This window comes from Pristis pectinata, chromosome 28 (genome assembly GCF_009764475.1).
Source record: "Pristis pectinata isolate sPriPec2 chromosome 28, sPriPec2.1.pri, whole genome shotgun sequence".
In the NCBI taxonomy this organism is placed as follows: domain Eukaryota; kingdom Metazoa; phylum Chordata; class Chondrichthyes; order Rhinopristiformes; family Pristidae; genus Pristis; species Pristis pectinata.
The window spans coordinates 1,610,558-1,632,951 of record NC_067432.1 but is presented as its reverse complement, the minus strand read 5'-3'; the positions used below and the strand labels follow the sequence as shown (position 1 = coordinate 1,632,951).

Below are 22,394 nucleotides of genomic sequence, written 5' to 3'. Positions count from 1 at the left end.
TTTGCAGTACTGGGAGGGATCAGGACTTGGCAAAAGCAACTTCAATTGTATAGGTTCTCTGTAATACTGGCCTATTTGATAATTATGTCCTTCAGGAGACAGGCAGCATTGATCCCAACAATGATGTCTCCACACAGTGCCATTAACTGAGTTGGGACAATATGGGGACTTTATTTGTGAAGTACATCTATGCAGCAAACATTCAGCATCAGTGTATTTAGAATTTAAACCCAATGAGGGCTTGATTCCAATACTGAGAGTGTCATCTACAGCCAAGTCCTGTAAAAGGAAGCATCAGTTTGCCTTGAAATAAACAAAACAAATTCCCCTATATTTCATTTTAATTAAGACTTAAGTGCATGGAATATATTTTAAACTGTTATAAACTATTTGGAAAAACAATCATAGTACATGCATAAAATACACAGGAGTAATTTACAAAACATCAGTTACATCTAATACCAAGAAATGTGACAGAAAGAAAGAGGGTCAAATCAGTGAGTTGAAAAGAAATGCCGTCTGTGTGATTAACACTTCATGAACATTCCTATTCTTAAACATGTGCATCTTGTAAAGCACCTACAACAGTAAGGCTTGTGGGTGGTTATTCAATATGCCCTTTTGCCAACACCACTTAAAACAGCATCACTTTACATGATAGAGTTATTTTTACTCTACTTGTGAATATTATATAAAAATGCTCCATAGCTGAAATTAATTTAATGCAGTAATTTGCTTATAAAGACACATGACAAGTTTAAGGTCATTGTCACATTAATCAGCACATTTTGAATTACAAAAGGAACAGCAAGCAGTACACAGGTACAATATACCAAGGCCCAGAGAATGGTGAATGAATTTAGTTCAGATATTTTGACAGCACTGCATCTTTGGTTTGTTCTCAGTCGTTGGAGGCATGTGAATGGGGACCACATTATTACTTGGTGACATGTCATTTTCACGCTTGTCTGATATTTGCTTCTGAGACACAATACGATAAATTTCTAGAGGAAAAATAAAACTATTACAATCCTTTGACTAAATTACTTTAATCCTGCTAACTCAGTATTTTTGTGCCAACCTGGCCATTTCACCAAAAGATATATTGGTTTTGGTGACAGGATGGCATTGTCCCTGGTTTTCATTCTCACTTCAGAATAGCAGAGATCACTCCAACAATTGTCCATTTAAACAAGAAATTAAAATGCAAATATAACAACTAACAATACATTAAGCAGCAGCAGTTTCCAAAGATTTAAGTAAAGATTTGGAGAACTGGTTCCTAACCCAGTGCACTAAAGCAGCAGTTGATCACATCCTTCAAATTTAAAAACCAGTTTGAAGGGAGTAGCTTTTTAAAAAGGAAGCCTCCACCGAAACAATGGCAACTGAGGAAGACATAGCAAACTACAAACTCCAGGAAGCCAAATCCCTGGAACTTTTGCCTCTTTTCATGCTTTGGGGTCAGGGTGTGCAGGACGTGAAAAGAACAGAGGGAGTGAAGACCTGACCTTTTTCATAATCTGCCCCATGCTTCCCTTTGACCAACTTTGATGCCAAGCAGAGATCATGATGGAATTGAACAAGCTATAGTCCAAATCTCATTCCCAGCAGGTTACTATGTCCTCAGTGCATAGGTAATACTCAAATTCAGCTCTGAAATTTGGCCACTGCTTCATATTAAAATTAATTCAAACTAGTCTCTGGCAAGCAGCTGCCAGGCACAATTTAATCTGCCTTTCACTGGTCAGAAGTTGGATTTTTCCCAGGAAGGACAGTTTGAATCATGTCCTGATAAAATCTGATTTGTTAAAACTTATCAACTGAAAATAAAATCTTAATAAATTCTGTTTATGCAAAAAAAAGTAAAAGAAAGTTACAAGATCCAAATCAGCAAATCTAACTACTGGAACAAACCATTACAGTCACAATTACTGTGAGGAAAGGGTTTTCCACAATTCAATTCAAGGAAGTGGGCTTTAAACAGAAAATCTTTGTATATTTTTCTCTTCCTGTCCTGATTTACCAGCTTCTATTGTGGCTTTTACATTGTTCACTGAAGGACAAGAAAGCAGCAGTGAACCACACTAGAACCACAGGTCAAGAGGATGAGACCTGTTATGCCAGGAGGAATGAGGTTTTACTCACCTGGCCTGTGTGCCAACAACCTACCATTATAGCAATTACAGACCAATACTCCTCAAGTGACAGGGGCCTAAGATGATGTAACAGGCAAAATGTGGGGCAAATGTGACAAGCTCTTAAAGCCATGAAGTGCTGCTGTGGCCACCAAGGTACTACACTGAGAAAGTAGCAGTGCAGCCGGCTGAGGAGCCCACAGTCAAACACCGACAAAAGCTGTTCTAGATCAACTCTAGAAGAGCTGCTGTGGAACAAACCTGACAGTGAGAACAGAGTTATCACACAAAACTGACTAACTGACCCGAGCTCAGCTAGGTCAGTCATACAGCACAGAAACAGGCCCTTTGGCCCACTATGTTCATGCCAGTCCATAGTCTGTGTTGGCAATTTAAGTGCTCGTTGATACTTGAATCACAAGCCTCTACCTCCACCATCCCCTCAGGCAGTGCAATCCACATTACAACCTCCCCTGGGTGGAAAAGTTCTCCAGATCCCCTCTAAACCTATGCCCTCGATGTTTAGATATTTCTGCCATGGGAAAAAGTTTTACCATCTACCCTATCCATGCATCAGTTTTTGTACTCCTCTCTCAGATCCATGGGAAACACATCCAGCCTGCCCCTCGTAGCTGAAGTGTTCCATCCAAGGGAACATCCTGCTGACTCTCCTCTGTAGCCTCTCCAGTGCCATCACATCCTTCCTACAGTGTGGTGACCAGAACTGTGGCATAACCAAAGGTTCTATAAAGTTGTACCTTGACTTCCCAGCTCATATTGTGCCCCAGCTAACACATACACCAAATGCCTTCTTCAACACATTACCTCCTCAAGCTGCTGCCTTCAGGGATGCTTGAGCTCTTACACTGAAGTCCCTGTGTTCCTCAGTACTCCCTAGGGCCCGACCATTGTGTATGCCTGTCTCTCATTAGTCCTCCCAAATTGCATCAGCTCCCATTTAAAGCACAAATTCCATCTGCCGTTGCTCTGCCCAAATTACTAATGGCCCAAACCACCCTCCTCACAATCATGATCTGCAAACTTGGTAATCATTCCTCCATTCACACCCAGATCATTAATGTATACAACAGCAAGGTCCTAGCACCAATCCCTGTGTTACACCACTTGCCACAGGCTCCCAGTCATGAAAACAACCCTCCACCTTCACCCTCTGCCTCACTTTTGGATCCAATTTATCCACTTGCCTTGGATCATCCAAGCTCTAACTGTTTGGACAAGTCTCACATCAGGGAGCTTAAAAGGCCTTACTGAAGTTTGAGTAGACTATATTGATTATTCCCAGGTGTGGATTAATCCCACCTTAATGTTTTTCCAATAATTTCCCCTCACACAGCTGTCAGGCTCACTACTCTGTCATTATCCCTACTGCCCGAGTAAAGGTACCACAAGCTGTCCTCCAGTTACCTAACACCTCAGCTGTGGCCAACAAAGATTTAAAAACCTCCAGCAATCTTTTGCTTGCCTCTTACAGCAACCTAGGGTTATCCAGCTTTGACCTCCTTTTCAATGAAAGCATGTTCTAGAATTTCACCATCTCCCCCGAATTCTCAAACTACAATGTTGTCTGTCCTCCTTGGCGAACGCAGATGGGAAGCATCCATGACATGTGGATTGGAAAACAGAAAATAGAAGCAGAAGCAATAGGGCATTTAGCTCTGCCATTCAATAAGATCATAGCCGCTCATCAAATCCAGTATGCTGTTCCTCTTCTCTTTCACCTTCCCCCACCACCACCCCCCCCCATACGCCTTGAGCTCTTTAGCAAGAACTACATCCATCCCTGTCCTGAATACATTTAACAATTGATTCTGAGGTACAGAGTTCCCAGATTCAATCATTTAGCAATTTAACAATTGCTCCTGAGGTACAGAGTTCCTAGATTCAATCACTTGAAGAATTTTCCCTCCTCAATCCTAAATGGCTTACCCCATATCCTTAAGCTGTGACCCCCCCCCAGTTCTGGAGTCCCCACCATTGGGAACATCCACCCTGTCCAGTCCCATCAGGATTTTAAGCTTCAGTGAGGTCCTCTGTCTTCCAAACTGCAGTGAAGAAAAGCCCAATCATCCCGATCTCTCTCCATACACAAGCAATCAGCCCAATGAACCTTTGCTGAACTCCCTCCATTGCAAGAGCATCCTTCCTGAAAGCTGCAGCGTCAGGGTTTGCTCTCACCAACACCCTGTACAACTGCAGCAAGAGCCCTCCCTACACTGTTACAGCCAGTTTTGGTGCTCTGCACATTTACTCATTCTCCTTCCCTTTGTCCAGTTCTCAGCAGTTTCCAGACGTCAGGTTTGCTACATTCTTGGAGAATGTATATATCACCTCCCTGGATCCAACACCATCCCTAATTTTCTTTCTGAGTCCCAGCTGAGCCACTCTTCCCGTTTTACTTTGTTGCAGACAGGTTCATCCATGCGCTCCTTAAATGTTTGCCATTCTTGATCCACTGTCAACACCACACATTCCCCACCTGACCTAACCAACTCTCACCTCGCACACTGTACCTTATTCATATTCAGGACCTTAATCTCACAATCAGCTAGGTCACTCTCCATCTCAAAGAATCCTACCATACTGCAGTCACCTCATCCCAAGGGCCTCCAACATCAAGACTGCTATTTAATCTGTTTTCATCACACAATTCCCATTCTAGGATGGCCTGTTCTCTGGTTGGTTCTTCAACAATGTTGGTGTTGAAAATCACCCCATACACCCTCCAGGAATTGTGCCTCCACATTATTACTAATTGGATGAGCCCAATGTGTGGGCAGATTAAAGTCACCCACAGTTACAGCTGGATCTTTATTGCACACACCTCTAACTTCTCGCCTGGTGCTATCCCCATCACCCCCACAGTTTGGGGGATCTGTACACAACACCATTTCCTGCCCCTTAGCTCCACCCATACAGATTGCACAGCAGGAAAGTCTGGGATCCGAGGGCACAGCCTCAGAATAAAGTGATGTCCCTTTGGAACCCACAGGAGGAGGAACTTCTTCGGCCAGAAGGTGGTGAATCTGTGGAATTTGTTGCCACGGAGGGCTGCAGAGGCCAAGTCATTGGGTGTACTTAAAGCAGAGATTGAGGGGTTCTTGACTGGTGAGATTAAGTGTCACGGGGAGAAGGTGGGAGAATGGGGTTGAGAGAGAAAAAAGTCAGCCCTGATTTGAATGGCAGGGCAGACTCGATGGTCCAAATGGCCTAATTCTGCTCCTATATCTTGTGATCTTATGAAAGATCTTCATCTACTTTGTGGGATTTCTGGGGTTGGAGGGTGGAGCAGCCATTGCTTATCTGAAGCTCTTCACATCAACAACCCTCAATGTTGTGTACAATACTTGATGAGATTTCAAAATATCTCCTGCAAGTATCCCTCCTCATCTAGAAACTGACACACTGGAGATTTCTTGCTTTCCTCAAGTTCAGCTGTAAACAGGAAGTTGCTCCCAGCAAATGTACACTGGAAGTTCAGAAACAAGTGGCCAAGGCATCCCCTACTACCACCATTACAACAAGAGGGACTTAGTTTAGCTATGAAAAATTACCCCCAATTTCCAAAATTTAAATACAAGGTCTTGCTCATCAGATCTGTATTTCAGACAATCTGACTTTAGTCCCAAGAGATGCCCAGAACAAGGCCACGTACCTGTGAGAATGGTTTGGAAAGCAGTCTCTACATTTGTTGAGTCCAAAGCTGAAGTTTCTATAAAAGACAATCCATTTTTCTCTGGAATAAAAAGCATTCACATCAGCCTCAGCAAGAAATGGATCTGGATTTTATTTGCAGTTTGAGGGTCAGGACTGAGCAGAGGGCAGATCCCCTGCTCCGCATCAATGGCCAACAGGAGGTGTAGAGAGCCCTTCCCACATTCCCTGGTGACAGGGATTCCTACCCACCCAGTGACAGGCAGCCATGACCCCTGACAATTCACTGACCTTCACTGAATTGGAGGTACTCCCGTGCTTGATATCTCATTTACAAGGAATTAACTACTTAATAATCATTTAACTATTGAATGTTAAAACTTGTACCTGGATACAATGCATTAACCTTTCCCATTATTATAAATTTGGGTACTATTTATAAAGTCCTATGTAAACTTCACATTACAACAACAGCCTCCCATCAGTGGGGTGCTATAGCAGGGCAGAGGATCTCCACAGCTCTACCACACTTAGCTGCTTCCCAAATTGCTACTTTTGTCATTTAGTAAATTCAATCTAGTTTGAACTATAAAACTACACAAAAACAAGGACAAAATTTACAGCTTCAGGCAAGGAGCATATTCAACCTGCAGCTCTACTCTCCCCCACCCTCTGTACCTCCTGCCCAAGACCCCAACTCCCTGTGTGCACAGCCAGGGTTGGAAAATGCTAGACTGGCCCAGGAATAGGTAGAAAGATCCCACCCATGAAGTTACTTCAAAGAACTCCCCAACTAACAGACAGCTGAGTGAGGCAGGTCCAGTGCTGGGAGGGTCTGGTTGGAAATCAAGATTTGTTATCATACCTTAAAAAAGAAAATTTATAATCTACAGGAGACCAGCCCTCTTCACATGCCTTGCCCAGCCCTAGAGCAAGTTCCCAACCAGAAAACTATGTTCGTTCAAACACCACAATGAGTTGGTGGAACCCATCCTTCAGGCATCTGACTGAACCACTTATTAAACAGAAATGGCTCAAAGCCTGACCCAGAACCAACCTGCAAAGGCCTTCGCCTCATCGGTGGGCACAGCTCGGAGGTGACGCAGATCACTCTTGTTCCCCACCAACATGATGACTATATTGTTGTCCGCATGATCCCTCAGCTCCTTTAACCACCTCTCCACATTCTCGTACGTTAGGTGTTTAGCGATATCGTAAACCAACAACGCACCAACAGCTCCACGGTAATATCTAATCACAAAACAAAATTCAGTACTAGTTCATTCACACTAATAAAGCAGCATTCAGCCTCATTAAGTTAGACCGAAATGTTGGATGTTTGAACTAAAGTGCTTGTTTGTACCTAAACCAAAGATAATGACTTATTTGGATCCATGTTTACCGCATACTCCAAATTGACCTCATTTTCTGTTGGGTTACAGACTCAAACATGTAACACTAAACCAAACTGGGTGATCTGACATGCAAATGAAGCCACACTGTTAGCACCCAACGCCCCTCCCCACCCACTTCTCTCCCCCCACCATGACTCCGCCCATTCACCTCTGGCCACACTGTGGAAATTCCGACATCCTGCAACACTTGCCCAAATCAAACCCCATAGCCCCCACGTCTGCATATGGAAGCAGGGAGGGGAAGGGGATTCTGTATAAAGATAATCCCTTGATCCAGTGAGTGCCAAACTTACGCCGATGTGATAGCTCGATATCTCTCCTGACCAGCTGTGTCCCAGATTTGGGCTTTAATCGTCTTCCCATCCACCTGGATGCTTCTTGTTGCGAATTCCACTCCAATTGTGCTCTTGCTTTCCAAGTTAAACTCATTGCGCGTGAAGCGTGACAGGAGGTTACTTTTTCCCACTCCCGAATCACCAATCAGGACAACTGCAGAACAGTGAAACAATAAGGAAGCTGTCAATTACAGTGCACTAATCCAAGAACGCTCGTAACCAGAGGCAGGGAGAAGAAAAGAAGAAAACAATTCACTGCTTCATGTACTCTCAAATTCCACTATTAATAAAAGCAGCAAGTGCACAGGTAACAGCCTTTATTCTGCTAATGTTAGGAATTGTCAGCAACTACCATCTTCATGCCGCACAACTGGCAAACTCTGGGACATGCAACAGTCCTTAGTGCTGTCAGTGATCCCCTGCTCCTCTGTGGGAGACAAGGTTTTGCGGTGGAAACAGCACTAATCTCCAGAAGGCAGCAAATCAATACAAGGAATTGCAGGAGGCCTCACCCCTCCTGTCATTCACTAAGGTCGTGACTGATCATTTAACTCAGCAATACTTTCCTGTACAATCCCCCATCCAGATTCCCTTAATATCCAGAAACCAAAGACTTCTGGTACCACAAACCATTCCCACATAAAACCTGGTCACACTGCAAGAGGTGTAGATACACGGAGAACCGCCTGGACCCAAGACACAGATTTTTAGTAATTCCCTCGCAAGTATTTCCAAATATACCTGAAAGATCCAGTTCAGGAGTGGTGGTTTCAGCCATTACTACCCACAAACTCTTCCCAACAGCAACAAAGCTCCACCTCCACGGGAGCTTTCCCTCCCCCCCAAGACAACACTCACCCCCACCCCCCAAAGCCAACTCTGCTGCTTTTACTCAGTAAGGTAGCAACACCCGTGACCAATGAAAGGTTTTAGTGTTTATACTACATTAATTTAACAAGTATATTCCATTCTGCACTAGGAGTCAGTACACAAAGCCCACCTCACATGTTCCTCCACTTCAGTCCTTCCTGGAAAATAACAAAAGGTTGCTGAATGAACACAATTTTCACCACTTAGGCACCCAACAGTGAGTATTTCCTCGGGAGCAGGGAATCTCATTAACAATGGGAATCTGGGAATGAGTTTCTCCTCCAAAGTAGGGAACCACATTAAACACCGGGCACCTGTCAGCAGAACAGGAAAACCACTAGGCAAACTAATGTCTCAGCAGTTCCTGACCTCATCACTATAAACCTGCTATTGTACAAGCAGAAGGCAGAGGTCAGCAGGTTACACTGGCCAGTATCTGGTCACAATGTTAAACAAATTTCTTTACTCATACCATTCCCCTGGACCCCAACTGCAGGTTCGAAAACACCATTGCTCAGAATTTGAGGTTAAACTCAATCCCAGCATTCATTTGATCTGTACAAAACTGAGGTGGGGGGGGGGGTGGGGAAAGGGGGTGTGGGGGTGGAGAGAACTGGATTGCTACATTGCCCTTAACATAGCAAACATCCCAACACACACAATAGCAATTCAAAATACCAACCACTTCGGAGATGCTAAGACAATGACTCACGGAGTTACAGACATTTACTGCCAGCAACTTCACTCGTCAGTGGTTGTGTAGCATGGGTGGAGAATCCAGGCTGCTGCAGGGTTTAATGTGCCAGCCCACAGTACAAACCAGGGCGAAGGGAAAGAGAAGTCAATAGCCTATGAAATAAAGAAAAGGCACAGCAATCTGCGAAAAGCAGGTTGTGACACTTTAGGTGCCCCTTTCAAGAGGACTCAGCAGGACAGCCGTCATGTGTCTCTCCTTCACAGATCCTGACAAGCCCACCATGAATTTCCAACACTACATTTCAGATTTTGGTTTTGGTTTTATATTTTTTTAAAGTACATTTTCAAACATTGCCAATATTGTCCCAGCATGGTGTGTGATTTGTCACCATTAGCCACCTCCACACCAGAGACAGCTGGACAAAGTCATGTTTACCCTTGCAGCATGAAACGGTGGAACAGACAAAAGCTAACTGTATTCTTTTTCAAAGTTTGACTGAATATAGCTGAAAAATCACAGGACCAATACAACAGTTCTCAAATTATTCCTACAACATCATGGCTTGAATAGATTTCATGATACACAATGAGATAATGCCTAAACAATCAGTGTTGACCGCGAGTCCCAGCATTTCACAAAATCCTATTCTCCAAATTTCTTTAAGCAACTCAGTTGGGGCAGGACGGAGATCTTGAACTCCCGAGACTGCAATGAGCCATCAGCAGAGACCCGGGACACTGCTGATTTCTGGTTTGCATCCAGTTAGCAGAATTCCAAAGCCAGCTGGAGAGAAAGACACTTCCAGCACCTTTCAAAACATCAGAACTGCTCAAAGCAATTTACTGGCAATTTAACTGAGGTGTTGTAACATCTGCATGTGGCAAGATATCACACAGTAACAAGATAAATCTGTAGATGACGGCTAAGGGAAAAAGTGGCCAAGAATCTTTCTAGATTCCCGCAACCCATTCCAGTGGTTACACCCAAGAGAACACAGACTCTCAGTTTCATGTCTCATTTGAAAGAGAGCACAAAGTTCACATCAGAATAGATGTCTGCTCAGGCTTCTGGAGTGGATCAAATCAACTTCCTGACTTGGGGCAAGTGTTATAACCAAGCTACAAATGACAAGCCATTAACTCTATTCTGTGCACAACTTCAGCTATTGTAAAGCTTCTTCAGACTTTCTACAAACCTTTCACCACCTCAGGAAGCCTCAAAGCACTCTACATTTCTGTTGTAATGTAGGAAATGCAGCTGCCAATTTGCAAAGCAAGAACCTACAAATAACAACATGATAATTGATCAGATCATTTTATAATGCTGGTTCAGGGATAAACATTGGCAAGGAAATGAAGAGAACTTTTACATCCAGCCAAGGAGTGGAAGGGCCTCAGGTTTAACATTTTGACTACAGTTTCAAGTCAGGCCTTTTGAGAGGTCTTCCTTTTCCCCCCACTGATGCCCCCCACCTCCACCACAGTTAACCAGGCTCCAGCTGCACGTGTTTAAAGTTCACTATCCTACTCCCCTCCAACACTGTTCCAACAATGCCCAGGGCAAGCTCAAGGAGAACCTGGTCTCCCTCTGGGCACACTACAAGCCCTCGTGACTCACTGAAGTTAACAATTTCAGATAGCCAGCTCCTACCCACCACCTCCCTCCCTCTCCACAGATGTCACTGGATATTTCAGTTTCAATTTGTCTCTCCAACTGCTGGTTTATGAAGTAATTGTTCCCTTAAGTTTGGTCTGCACCCCAGACATTTCCTATTCTCCACATCCCTCTCTGTAACTTAAACTATTCACACCTTCTGTCTTCCCATTTCTTGACCCGAAACCACGTCTCTCCCCAGTGGATGCTGCTCAACTTGCCAAATGCTTTGGCTTTTTATTTTTGTTTCACATTTCCAGCATTTTCTCCTTCAACAGCAGAGGAAAGTGGATGGGTAATTAGCACTGTGATTGGGCGAAAGAGTGGCAGTTACTCGTGAGAATGTGCAGGAGGAGGGGAAGGATACGACGCGAGGCTTTGCTCTGACAACGAACAGGTTCTGTGTTGGCAGAAACTGTACTGAGCCCTTGTTTGTGGACAAGTGTCAAGTGACTGCAGCACCAGTAACGACCGTGGATTTATGCAGGTGCCAGGGATTATCTTGGCCTGTCTAGATGGAAGAAAGTTCTTGATTCAAGATGCACTGGGAGGAAAAGAGAAAAAGCCTTGCCCTTCACATGCCATTGAGCAGCTTGCAGCCAATGCAGTGTAATCATTGGTAATGTTGGAGAGACAGCAGTTTGTGACAACTCGCTGTGGACAATGTAACTCAGTTCTGTTTAAGAAAGTTTGATCAGGAGACAAATATTGGTCAGAATGTATGAAGAACAACTAGCTCTGTCAAAACAGTGCAACCACATCTTAACATCCACCCAAGCGCAGGCAGGGCATTGGTTGTCAGTACCTCCAACAGTGCAGCATTCCTTACTATACTGCAATGTTGGTGTTGCTCTTTGAGACATTACAGAATATTAAGGCACATCATCCCAATAGTGACACAAGTGCAAGGGTAAATGGCTTTAATCAGGGGCATGTTTCTTGTTGCAGAAAAATGCTTTGAGTAATGACAGACAGCTGGTGAATGACAAAACCAGTATTTTCAATGCATCACCATGGATCGCCAGTAAAAATGAGTGAGCGTGCTGGGGGCCAGCTGTTTTGGGAAGGAGAGCTGTACTCAGCTAAAATTTGATCAACAATTGTGTCTACAACAGTCCCAAACTTTTCCTTTCCTACACCCAGCTGGATGCAGGCAGTGCTGCTCTGAGCGCGATTTTATCAGTCTCGTTGCAACCCAAGGCCAACTCGTGTTTAAACTTCAGATGCAAGCTTCTGGTTTTGAAAGCATGCAGCCGGTATCAGGATGAGAGTTTGGGCTTGTAAGTGGAGGAGGAAACATCGCAGCTGCTGATAAGCTTGGTGTTTCTGGAAAAACTGACTAGTGCATAATCAAAGCTGGAGCAGAAGGTCAAGAGGTGAACATACATTAAACTGTATGCCAGAACAGTCTGAGATAGCTTGAAAAGCCAATATTCCGATTGCTTTTCCAGACAGTCTTTAATCCTCACACCGTGAAGATGGAGTGTATGGATAGCTGCCATGAGCAACAATGATCTAGAAGTTAATTTGTAAATACATTTCAAACCTGTACAATAATGAATTAGGAAAATTTCTATGAAAACGTGACCTCCTGGGGAGCTAAAGACCGACGTTTAATTGAAGGCCAAACGGGAGCTCCTGCTGTTCGAGTTGCAGGCTGAAACCCCTCGTTACATTCAGCTGCACATCTACTCTTGCCTGATACTATTCCACAAGTATGACAAAGGAAATATTCCACCACTTAATGCTGTTGATGATGACACACATTACAGAAACATCATATTGTAGATGCTGGATGTCTGAGAGAACAGAAAACAGAAAATGTTGGGATTGGGCAGCCTGTGGAGAGAAGTGGTTAACGTTTTAGGTAGGTTGACCTTCCACATCTATTTTGATGAAAGATTGACTCTGAAATACCCCTCTCCCAGATGCTTCCTAAACTGCAAAGTACACCCAGAATTGTCTGGTTTTATAACCATGGTTTCATATTTATATCCAAATGTTGCCTGTTCTTTTTCAAGATTGTGTCCATTTCACATCTTATTTGAAAGGTAAAATGGTCAAGGAAACAAAGACAAGTTAAATCAGGAAAAGATAATTTTGTTAAATTTCTCTGGCAGACCAACATTAGCAAGTTACTTGTGTAGCTCAGAATGGGCCAATGTCAAGCACTGAACAAAGCTGCTGGCTGGGTCACAAAGGCCAGGGAAGTGCCATTCAAGTCCTCACAATAAAAGCCCCAGTATGGGCAAGGACAGCAGGTTTTGCTCACTGGTTCAGGTGACACGGAACACAGGCTGCAGTCACAAATTTCAAGAGATAACATAATGCTGACCTTTGTGTTGAGAGGACAAGGAATGGAAATTCTGCCACAGCCCTGGTTTAACTGCACCCAAAACACTGAGCGATTCTGGGCACTGGGCTGAAACCTTTATTAACCAATGAGACTACTTGGCATTCCTAAAACTCGATAAATCAAGTAACTTGCTTTAAGAAAAAAAGTGAAAACTATTAATTGAAATACTCATTAAGGCCCCCATTCCAACATTAATTCATCAATTATGGACTACTGACTTTAAAAGACAAGAAAGCTATCAAGGTAAAGAACTGCCCAATAGCTATACACATAGCATCAGGTTTAGACATCATTTATTCGTAAAGAGTCAGGAACTTTTATTTCCAATTAAACACATTTCCATTTTGGACATAAAACAGATTCACTTCGAGTTCAGCCAGATACATTGAGAACATTTCATTGGAAATTCCAACCAGCTAACACCAGCAAAAACTCCAATGGCTATTTATATTACCACATTGTCAGCAGTGCTCTGCACCACGGATTCTGGATTACCTGATCAATTGTGTCGTAAGCAAAAGCTGTAGCAACTGGCTCAGTGACAAGATGGCGAGGAAGGGCGAATCACATTTTTTGTTGACTCAAACATCTGTATGCAATCCAGCATTACATCAGAGAAGCATTACATTGGCAGCTGCCTTTATCACAGAAGCCTGCTTCATAGGTGAAATGCACAGGTAAATCCAGATGTTGGAAAGGTACGAATTCCAGAGGGCACACAGGGATGTAGCGTAAAGACTGTCAGTTAGAATTCTTTACACTAGCTCATACCATCACCCTGTCCTGGTGGAGAGGTAAGGACAGAGTGGACAGTGGATGCCTGTTATGAAGGAAAACTCAGGTAGGTAAATAGAGTCAGGATCTAGATTAGCCATGACCTCCACATTCTGTATACCAACAGCTCACAACACTGCTCTTCCCAACAAGCTCCTAAAAGACAAGCGACTTCCCTCTTTAATTGAGAGGCATCGTAAAGCAAAAGTATTTAGAAAGAACATATCAATTGAAGTCAGATCATACAATCACCAAATGTTGTGCCCCAATGCATAAAAAGGAACAGTGAAGGTCACTAAATGATAATGTAATCTAGGCCCATGACAAGATTACTAAAGACAGCTGATTTTCAAGTGGACAGATTTTAAAACTAATTGAGCTATGAGATTAACCAAATCAAATGTAAACATGTAATTGCTTTCAACACTCAAAGAATGTTTGCTATCTTTGTAACCAGCCAACAGGGACTCCAAATGTCAGCAAGGCACCCTTAACTCAACCTCATTCACTCCCATATCTTGAGGCTACTCACCATCACAAACCCAGTTAAGATCAACTTGACCAAAGTTTTTCCAATTACAAATATACCTTCAACATATGGTTGGATCAAGTATTTGAAACAGTGAGGAAAAGACTGAAGCAACAGGTAGTCTGTTTTCAGTAAAGCAGCTGTAACTTGCAAAAATAATTAAACTGCTTAGTTCAACACATCTTCTCTTGCTCAACAGCAGATAAACTAAACCTTCTGACAACAGGCAAACATTTTGCTTCAGATATATACAAGAAAGAAGGAGTAGGCCATTCAACTCAGTCCCTGTTCTGTTGTTCACTGATCTTTTACCTCAGTACTACTTTCCTGCACTAACCCCATATCCTTTAATTCCCTTAATATTTAAAAAGATATACAATGTCAAATAGGAGTAGGACATACACAGTAAATGAGGACAAAAGAATTTTAATTAAATCTTTTTTAGGGTGTCCAAATCCACAGTTTCCTGAAAGTGGCAATATAGGTAGATACGGTGATGAAGGCATACGGATGCTTGACTTCACAGAATACAAGTATTGGAATGTTATCTTGAAGCTTTACAAAACTCTGATTAGGCCACACTTGGAGTATTGTGCAGTTCTGGTTTCCACACAAAAGGATGTGATTGCACTGCAGAGAGTGCAGAGGTGGTTCATCAGGATGTTGCCTAGATTGGAGTTTAGTTATGGGGGAAATTGAATCAGCTGGATTTGTTTTCCCTGGAGTGAAGGAGGCTGAGGGGTGGCCTGATAGGGGTACAAGATTATGCGATGTACAAAGTCATAATCTTTTCCCACAGTAGGGGTATCAAAAACAAGAGGTTTTTTTTAAGATATAGAGTGCAGTTGATATCTAGAGGTGGTGGTAGAATCAGATACAAGTATGAAGTTTAAGGGGCAGAATAGGCAAGGCACAGAGGATGCAGACCTAGTGCAGCAAATGGGATTAGTGGAGATGGTCAAAAAGATTGTCATGGACATGGTGGGCTGAAGGCCCCATTCCTGTGCTGTATCATTCTGTGGGTAGGAAAACCAGACATACAAAATGTTCCAGATACAGTGTCACCAGGGCCCTTGTAACCAAAGCAAAACACCTCTATGCTTGTACTCAAATCTTCTTGTAAAAAAGCAACTCAATGTTGCCTTAACTACTTGCTGTACCTACATGCCAACCTTTTGTGATTCATGTACAATCAAGGTCCCTCTGAACACAAACTTTCTATTTTATCCACCACAGCGGTGGATCTCACTTTTAAATTCCATCTGACATGTCTTGTCCCATTTCCTTAACCTGCCTCGATTCCCCGAAGGCCTCCCTGTGTTCTCCTCGCAGCCCACAGTGCCGCCTAGTTTTGTTCCAAGGACATACATGGATATATTACACTTGGTCTCTTTATCCAAATCATTGACATGGATTGTGAACAACTGGAGTCTCAGCGCCAATTCCTCGGGCACCCCACCCAAAAACAACCCATCTCCTCCTGCTTTGTTTCCCGCCCTTATTTCACAGCAATATATTATTCCTAGTTTCCTTGTGCTTAATTTTGTTTAATAATCTACATGTCTGCATCCTTGTGGAACACGTTAGTGGCCTCTATAAAACCAGACGTTCAAATGTCTGAACTACCAACTATGGTAACATAGGGGCCAACTTGAAGGCTGCTTCATACTTGGAGACCATGGTTAATGGAGTAAAACCCAAAGTTCACTCCGCAAATAAAGAAAACTCGGCGCAGTTTACCGGACAATCCGCAGCTCGGCGCCAAGAGCCAGAGCCAGAGCTGGTGGATCAGCAACACGGCGCCGGGAGACTGGAGCCAGAAGAGGGGGGACGGGGGGGACCAGCGCCGAGCGGGCAGGGCAGGGCAGGGCAGGGCAGGGCTAGGGGGCAGCCGGCCGCGCCGGGAGAAGTGGTGACAGCGGGTCGGGAGAGCACAGGATCGGCCTCGGGGAGGGGGGAGGGGGGAAGGGGGGGGACCGACGGGGGGACCGGCGGGGAGGGGCCGGGGGGGGGGGTGGGGGGGACCGGCGGGGAGGGGCCGGGGGGGGGGTGGGGGGGACCGGCGGGGAGGGGCCGGGGGGGGGTGGGGGGGACCGGCGGGGAGGGGCCGGGGGGGGGTGGGGGGGACCGGCGGGGAGGGGCCGGGGGGGGGTGGGGGGGACCGGCGGGGAGGGGCCGGGGGGGGGGTGGGGGGGGACCGGCGGGGAGGGGCCGGGGGAAGGGGGTGAGGCCGGGCCGGGCCGCAGGAACTGCCCCACCGCAGCCGGTTATCGCGGCCTCGCCGGGGAGGAGGGGCCGGGGGGGGGGGGGGAGGCCGGGCCGGGGGGGGGCACCCACCTTTGAACAGGTAATCGTACTCGTCGTCCCGCGTCCCCATTCCCGTCGGCCGAGAAATAAAGAAAATTAAAGGGAAAGTTTGAGGCAGCGACCGAGCGCCAGTCCAGCGGAGCACTGACTCTGCACTTCCCCTTCCGGGGGTAAAGTTCAACAAAAACCTCCGACTGCAATCCCGCGGATGGTTTGTGTTCTCGCGGTCACCGAGGGACCGGTTACCGAATCTCCTCAAACTCCGGCACCGCTGGGGGATGGCGGCTTCAATAGGCCGGCGTTTGAATTTGGGCAATATGCTTACGTCATCGCCAGGCGGGAACCAGTCGCGGTGACGTCAGTAGGATTGGGCGGCCCGGCTGTCAATCATTGGCCCTTCCGGCTGGGGTAAAGGCGGGCTGCAGCGCCCCGCCCCGCCCCCCGGGGAGGAGGCGGGACCAAGGGAGGAGGCGGCGCGGAGGAAACAGGGCCAGGCGAAGCTACAGCGCCCCCTCGGGAGGAGGTGGCGCGGAGGAGGCGGGACCAAGGGGGGAGGCTACAGCGCCCCCCCAGGAGGAGGCGGCGCGGAGGAGGCGGGACCAAGGGGGGAGGCTACAGCGCCCCCCCCAGGAGGAGGCGGCGCGGAGGAGGCGGGACCAAGGGGGGGAGGCTACAGCGCCCCCCCGGGAGGAGGCGGCGCGGAGGAGGCGGGACCAAGGGGGGAGGCTACAGCGCCCCTCCAGGAGGAGGCGGCGCGGAGGAGGCGGGACCAAGGGGGGGGAGGCTACAGCGCCCCCCCGGGAGGAGGCGGCGCGGAGGAGGCGGGACCAAGGGGGGAAGGCTACAGCGCCCCTCCAGGAGGAGGCGGGACCAAGGGGGGGGAGGCGGCGCGGAGGAGGCGGGACCAAGGGGGGAGGCTACAGCGCCCCCCCGGGAGGAGGCGGCGCGGAGGAGGCGGGACCAAGGGGGGGAGGCTACAGCGCCCCCCCCAGGAGGAGGTGGCGCGGAGGAGGCGGGACCAAGGGGGGAGGCTACAGCGCCCCCCCGGGAGGAGGCGGCGCGGAGGAGGCGGGACCAAGGGGGGGGAGGCTACAGCGCCCCCCCAGGAGGAGGCGGCGCGGAGGAGGCGGGACCAAGGGGGGGGGAAGGCTACAGCGCCCCCCCGGGAGGAGGCGGCGCGGAGGAGGCGGGACCAAGGGGGGAGGCTACAGCGCCCCTCCAGGAGGAGGCGGGACCAAGGGGGGAGGCTACAGCGCCCCCCCCAGGAGGAGGCGGCGCGGAGGAGGCGGGACCAAGGGGGGAAGGCTACAGCGCCCCTCCAGGAGGAGGCGGGACCAAGGGGGGGGAGGCTACAGCGCCCCCCCCAGGAGGAGGCGGCGCGGAGGAGGCGGGACCAAGGGGGGAGGCTACAGCGCCCCCCCGGGAGGAGGCGGCGCGGAGGAGGCGGGACCAAGGGGGGGAGGCTACAGCGCCCCCCCCCAGGAGGAGGTGGCGCGGAGGAGGCGGGACCAAGGGGGGAGGCTACAGCGCCCCCCCGGGAGGAGGCGGCGCGGAGGAGGCGGGACCAAGGGGGGGAGGCTACAGCGCCCCTCCAGGAGGAGGCGGGACCAAGGGGGGAGGCTACAGCGCCCCCCCCAGGAGGAGGCGGCGCGGAGGAGGCGGGACCAAGGGGGGAGGCTACAGCGCCCCCCCGGGAGGAGGCGGCGCGGAGGAGGCGGGACCAAGGGGGGGGGAGGCTACAGCGCCCCCCCGGGAGGAGGCGGCGCGGAGGAGGCGGGACCAAGGGGGGGGAGGCTACAGCGCCCCCCCAGGAGGAGGCGGCGCTGAGGAGGCGGGACCAAGGGGGGGAGGCTACAGCGCCCCTCCAGGAGGAGGCGGGACCAAGGGGGGGGAGGCTACAGCGCCCCCCCAGGAGGAGGCGGCGCTGAGGAGGCGGGACCAAGGGGGGGAGGCTACAGCGCCCCTCCAGGAGGAGGCGGGACCAAGGGGGAGGCTACAGCGCCCCCCCAGGAGGAGGCGGCGCGGAGGAGGCGGGACCAAGGGGGGGAGGCTACAGCGCCCCCCCGGGAGGAGGCGGCGCGGAGGAGCTGATAACGCCCAGATTCTGGCCTGGGTTTGCGCCGTGAACCCGACGCCGGGGCTTTCGGGCCCATCCGCTACTCGCGGCCTCCGTCAGACTGACCTTGTGATGTGGGCGCACCCGGCCGACGGACGGACGGACGCAAAGGCAGGCCTGCCGTTCCGTGGCGCCTACCTCATCCTTTCCGCCCCTCCCCGTCACTGCGGGCCCGAGGGGGACCGTCGCCAGCGCCCGGCTCCCCGCTCCGGTGAACCGTATCCGGTGCCTGCACGTTGTGCTTCGCCTTAGAATAATCATTTGTTTACTGGCACTGAATTGGTGAAGTGAAAAACAATTTGTTTTGAAGGATAATATCTGCGGTTTTCGATGACAATAGCTGGAGTTGAATGAATAGCTTTAATAAAATTTAAAATGAATTTCAAGCCCCTGAATTTAACAGCCTTTCATAATGATCAACAGCGTAGAAATTAAAGTGAAACTGGCCGCGTTCACTAAGTTTGACAATAACTGCCCTCGGGTCACCGGGTGCTCCAGAAGCTGTGCTGCTTCACCATCCAAACAGGAGACTTACCAATGAAACATGCAGTAAACTCACCAAAAGTAAGTCGATTGAAAACCCTCTCTCCAGCGTGAAAATGACCTTTTTGGACCTTGAGACTTATTCAGACTTTAATGTGTATTGAGAATTTGAATAATTGAAATAATTTAAATAAAAATAATTCTCACTCTTTCTATCTCCATTATCTCTTCCTTAATCCAATCTTTCTTTGCTTTGCTTTCTATCTTTGATTTGATTGTGAATGAAATAGTCCAAATAATCACTTCTCTAAGCATTCATCCGTAGAGTTGTACAGCATAGAGATGGGTCATTTGGCTTGTCACATCCATGACAACATTTTTGCCCACTTACAAAACTGGACTTTAGTAAGGTGTTGGACAAGGTTCCCTATGGAAGGCTCATCCAGAAAGTCATGAGGCATGGGATCCATGGAGACTGCATGGATTTGGAATTGGCTTGCCCACAGATGGAGCATATTCTGCCTGGAGGTTGGTGACCAATGGTGTTCTGCAGGGATCTGTTCTGAGACCCCTACTCTTTGTGATTTTTATAAGTGACTTGGATAAGAAAGTGGAAGGGTAGGTTAGTAAGTTTGCAGATGACACGAAGGTTGGACGGGTTGTGGATAGTGTAGAAGGTTGTCGTAGGTTACGACAGGATACAGACAGGATGCAGAGTTGGGTGGAGAAGTGGCAGATGGAGTTCAATCTGGAAAAGTGTGAAGTGATGCACTTTGGAAGAACAAACATGAAGGCGGAGTACAAGGTTAATGGCAGGATTCTGAGCAGTGTGCAGGAACAGGGGGATCTTGAGGGCCAAGTCCATAGATCCCTCAAAATTGCCACGCGTCGATAGGGTGGTTAAGAAGGTGTATGGTGTGCTGACCGTCATTAATTGGGGGATTGAGTTCAAGAGCCGTGAGGTAATGTTGCAGCTCTATAGAACTCTGGTTAGACCACACTTGGAGTATTGTGTTCAGTTTTGGTCGCCTCATCATAGGAAGGATGTGGAAGCTTTAGAGAGGGTGCAGAGATTTACCAGGATGCTGCCTGGATTAGAGAATACGTCTTATGAGGAAAGGTTGAGCGAGTTAGGGCTTTTCTCTTTGGAGCGACACAGGATGAGAGGCAACTTGATAGAGCGACACAGGACGAGGGGCATAGATAGACAGCCAGCACCTTTTCCCCAGGGCAGCAATGGCCAATACCAGAGGACATCCATTTAAGGTCAGAGGAGGAATGTTCAGGGGAGATGTCAGAGGTAGGTTCTTTCCACAGAGAGTGGTGGGTGCCTGGAACTCACTGCCGGGGGTGGTGCAAGAGGCTGATACAATAGGAACATTTAAAAGACTTCGATGGGCATGTGGAAGCAAGAAAAATGGGCTGTGCAGAAGGGTGAGACTGATCAGGGAGTAGGTTTGTATAGGTTGGCACAACATGGTGGGCCAAAGGGCCCGTACTGTGCTGTACTGTCGATGTTCTACACAAATCCCATTTGCCCATAGTATCCTTCTATGCCTTAAGTGTCTGTCTAAAAGCTTCTTAAATCGTATCCAATTCTTACCACCTTCTCTGGCAGATCATTCCCGATATCAACCAATTCAATGAGTTTTAAACAAAACTTTTCATTCAGATCCCTTTTAAAACTCCTTCCTCTCACCTTAAACCTCTGCCCTCTTGTTTTTGATACCCCTACCATGGGAAAAAGATTCTGATGACCTTATCTATATCTCTTATAATATAGTTGATTTTTACAGCTGTTTCCCAGTTTCCGTGGGTACCAGGCTTTGGAATTCATATTTGATAAAGACTAAGTTACCAGATCAGATGGATGCATCCTAGGTAGCCGAGGAAAATATCATGGGAATGGCAGTGACACTTCTAAGATACTTAAATTGAGCATGGTCCCAATGAATCGGATATTCTGAATGTTGTACCCTTATTTCAAAAAGTAAGTAGGATTGAATGCAGCGACAGGAGGCCAGTGAGGTAACTTCAGTGGTGGGGAAACAGCTAGAAGCAGTCATCTGGGACAAAATTAATAGTTATTTGGACAATTATGCATGAAAATATCGAAGCAGCTTGGCTTATTGAAATCATGTTTAACTAACGATTGAATTTTTCATGAGCTAGAGACAGTTGATCAATGTTAGTTTTTCTACAAATAGAGTTTGACTAAATGCTCCATAATTGGGTTGACAACAAAACTTAACTCATGAAATAAAAGTTTCGTTGGTAGCATGGATAAGAATCGGCTTTGGACAGGAAACCGTTGTGGTGAACAGTTTTTCTGGTTCAGGGAATGTAAAGAGTGGAGTTACCCAGGGATTGTTACTGAAACCACTGCTTGTCTTGATATTTGTTAATGACTTGGGTTTGAGTGTACAGGACACAAGTATAGTACACCATCCACAGACTGGCTGCTGGAGGGGCAGGTAAAATTAACAGAGAACTGATAGATTTTGGGGTAGGGGGGAAACAAAGGCAATATAATTCCAAGGCTGCAATTCCAAGGGGGCGCAGGAACAGAGCAACCTAGGAGTACATTAGAAGGCAAGGCAGGGTGACAAATTTATTCCAAAGCATATAGGTTCCTGGGATGTGTATGTAAAGACACAGAGTACAAAAGCAAGGAGAACTTTTCTCATGCTCTGGTAAGGCTGCATTTGGAGTATTGTGTCCAATTCTAGTTGCCACACTACAGGAAGGATGTGAGATGATGGAAAATTTACTGGAATGGTTCCAGAGATGTGGGATTTCTGCTACCTGGTGAGGATTAAAGTCGAGAATGAAGGGAGATTTAATTGTGGTGTTCACAACCTGATGGGTTGGTACAACGAAAATAGTGATACTGTTCTAGGCAGTAGGACCAGAGTGGCACTGAATCAGGGTGACGGAAAAGATCCATAAGAAGCGGATCAGGAGTAGGCCATTCAGCCCCTCACTTCTGTTCAGACATTCAGTAAGATAATGGCTGATCATTTACCTCAGCACTACTTCCTTGCATTCA

General features: G+C 47.3%; 1 protein-coding gene across 1 annotated transcript; it reads right to left on the bottom strand.

Annotated features, from left to right (window-relative positions):
• Positions 1-302: 302 nt before the first annotated feature.
• Positions 303-17,063, bottom strand: rab11a (RAB11a, member RAS oncogene family). Its single transcript, XM_052040238.1, has 5 exons — positions 16,777-17,063; positions 7,519-7,714; positions 6,868-7,061; positions 5,812-5,892; positions 303-1,004 (listed from the first exon to the last, which is right to left on the bottom strand). The coding sequence occupies exons 1-5, from the start codon at positions 16,814-16,816 to the stop codon at positions 865-867; spliced, it is 651 nt and encodes a 216-aa protein (XP_051896198.1). The 5' UTR covers positions 16,817-17,063; the 3' UTR covers positions 303-864.
• Positions 17,064-22,394: the final 5,331 nt, after the last annotated feature.

Excerpts from the sequence above, each read along its gene's own strand:
- rab11a (XM_052040238.1), bottom strand. The coding sequence starts at position 16,816 with ATGGGGACGCGGGACGACGAGTACGATTACCTGTTCAAAG. Across the intron at positions 7,715-16,776 it reads GTACGATTACCTGTTCAAAG|TTGTCCTGATTGGTGATTCG; the intron begins GTGGGTGCCCCC and ends ACTGTTCTGCAG. Across the intron at positions 5,893-6,867 it reads TGAGGCGAAGGCCTTTGCAG|AGAAAAATGGATTGTCTTTT; the intron begins GTTGGTTCTGGG and ends TTTTTATTCCAG.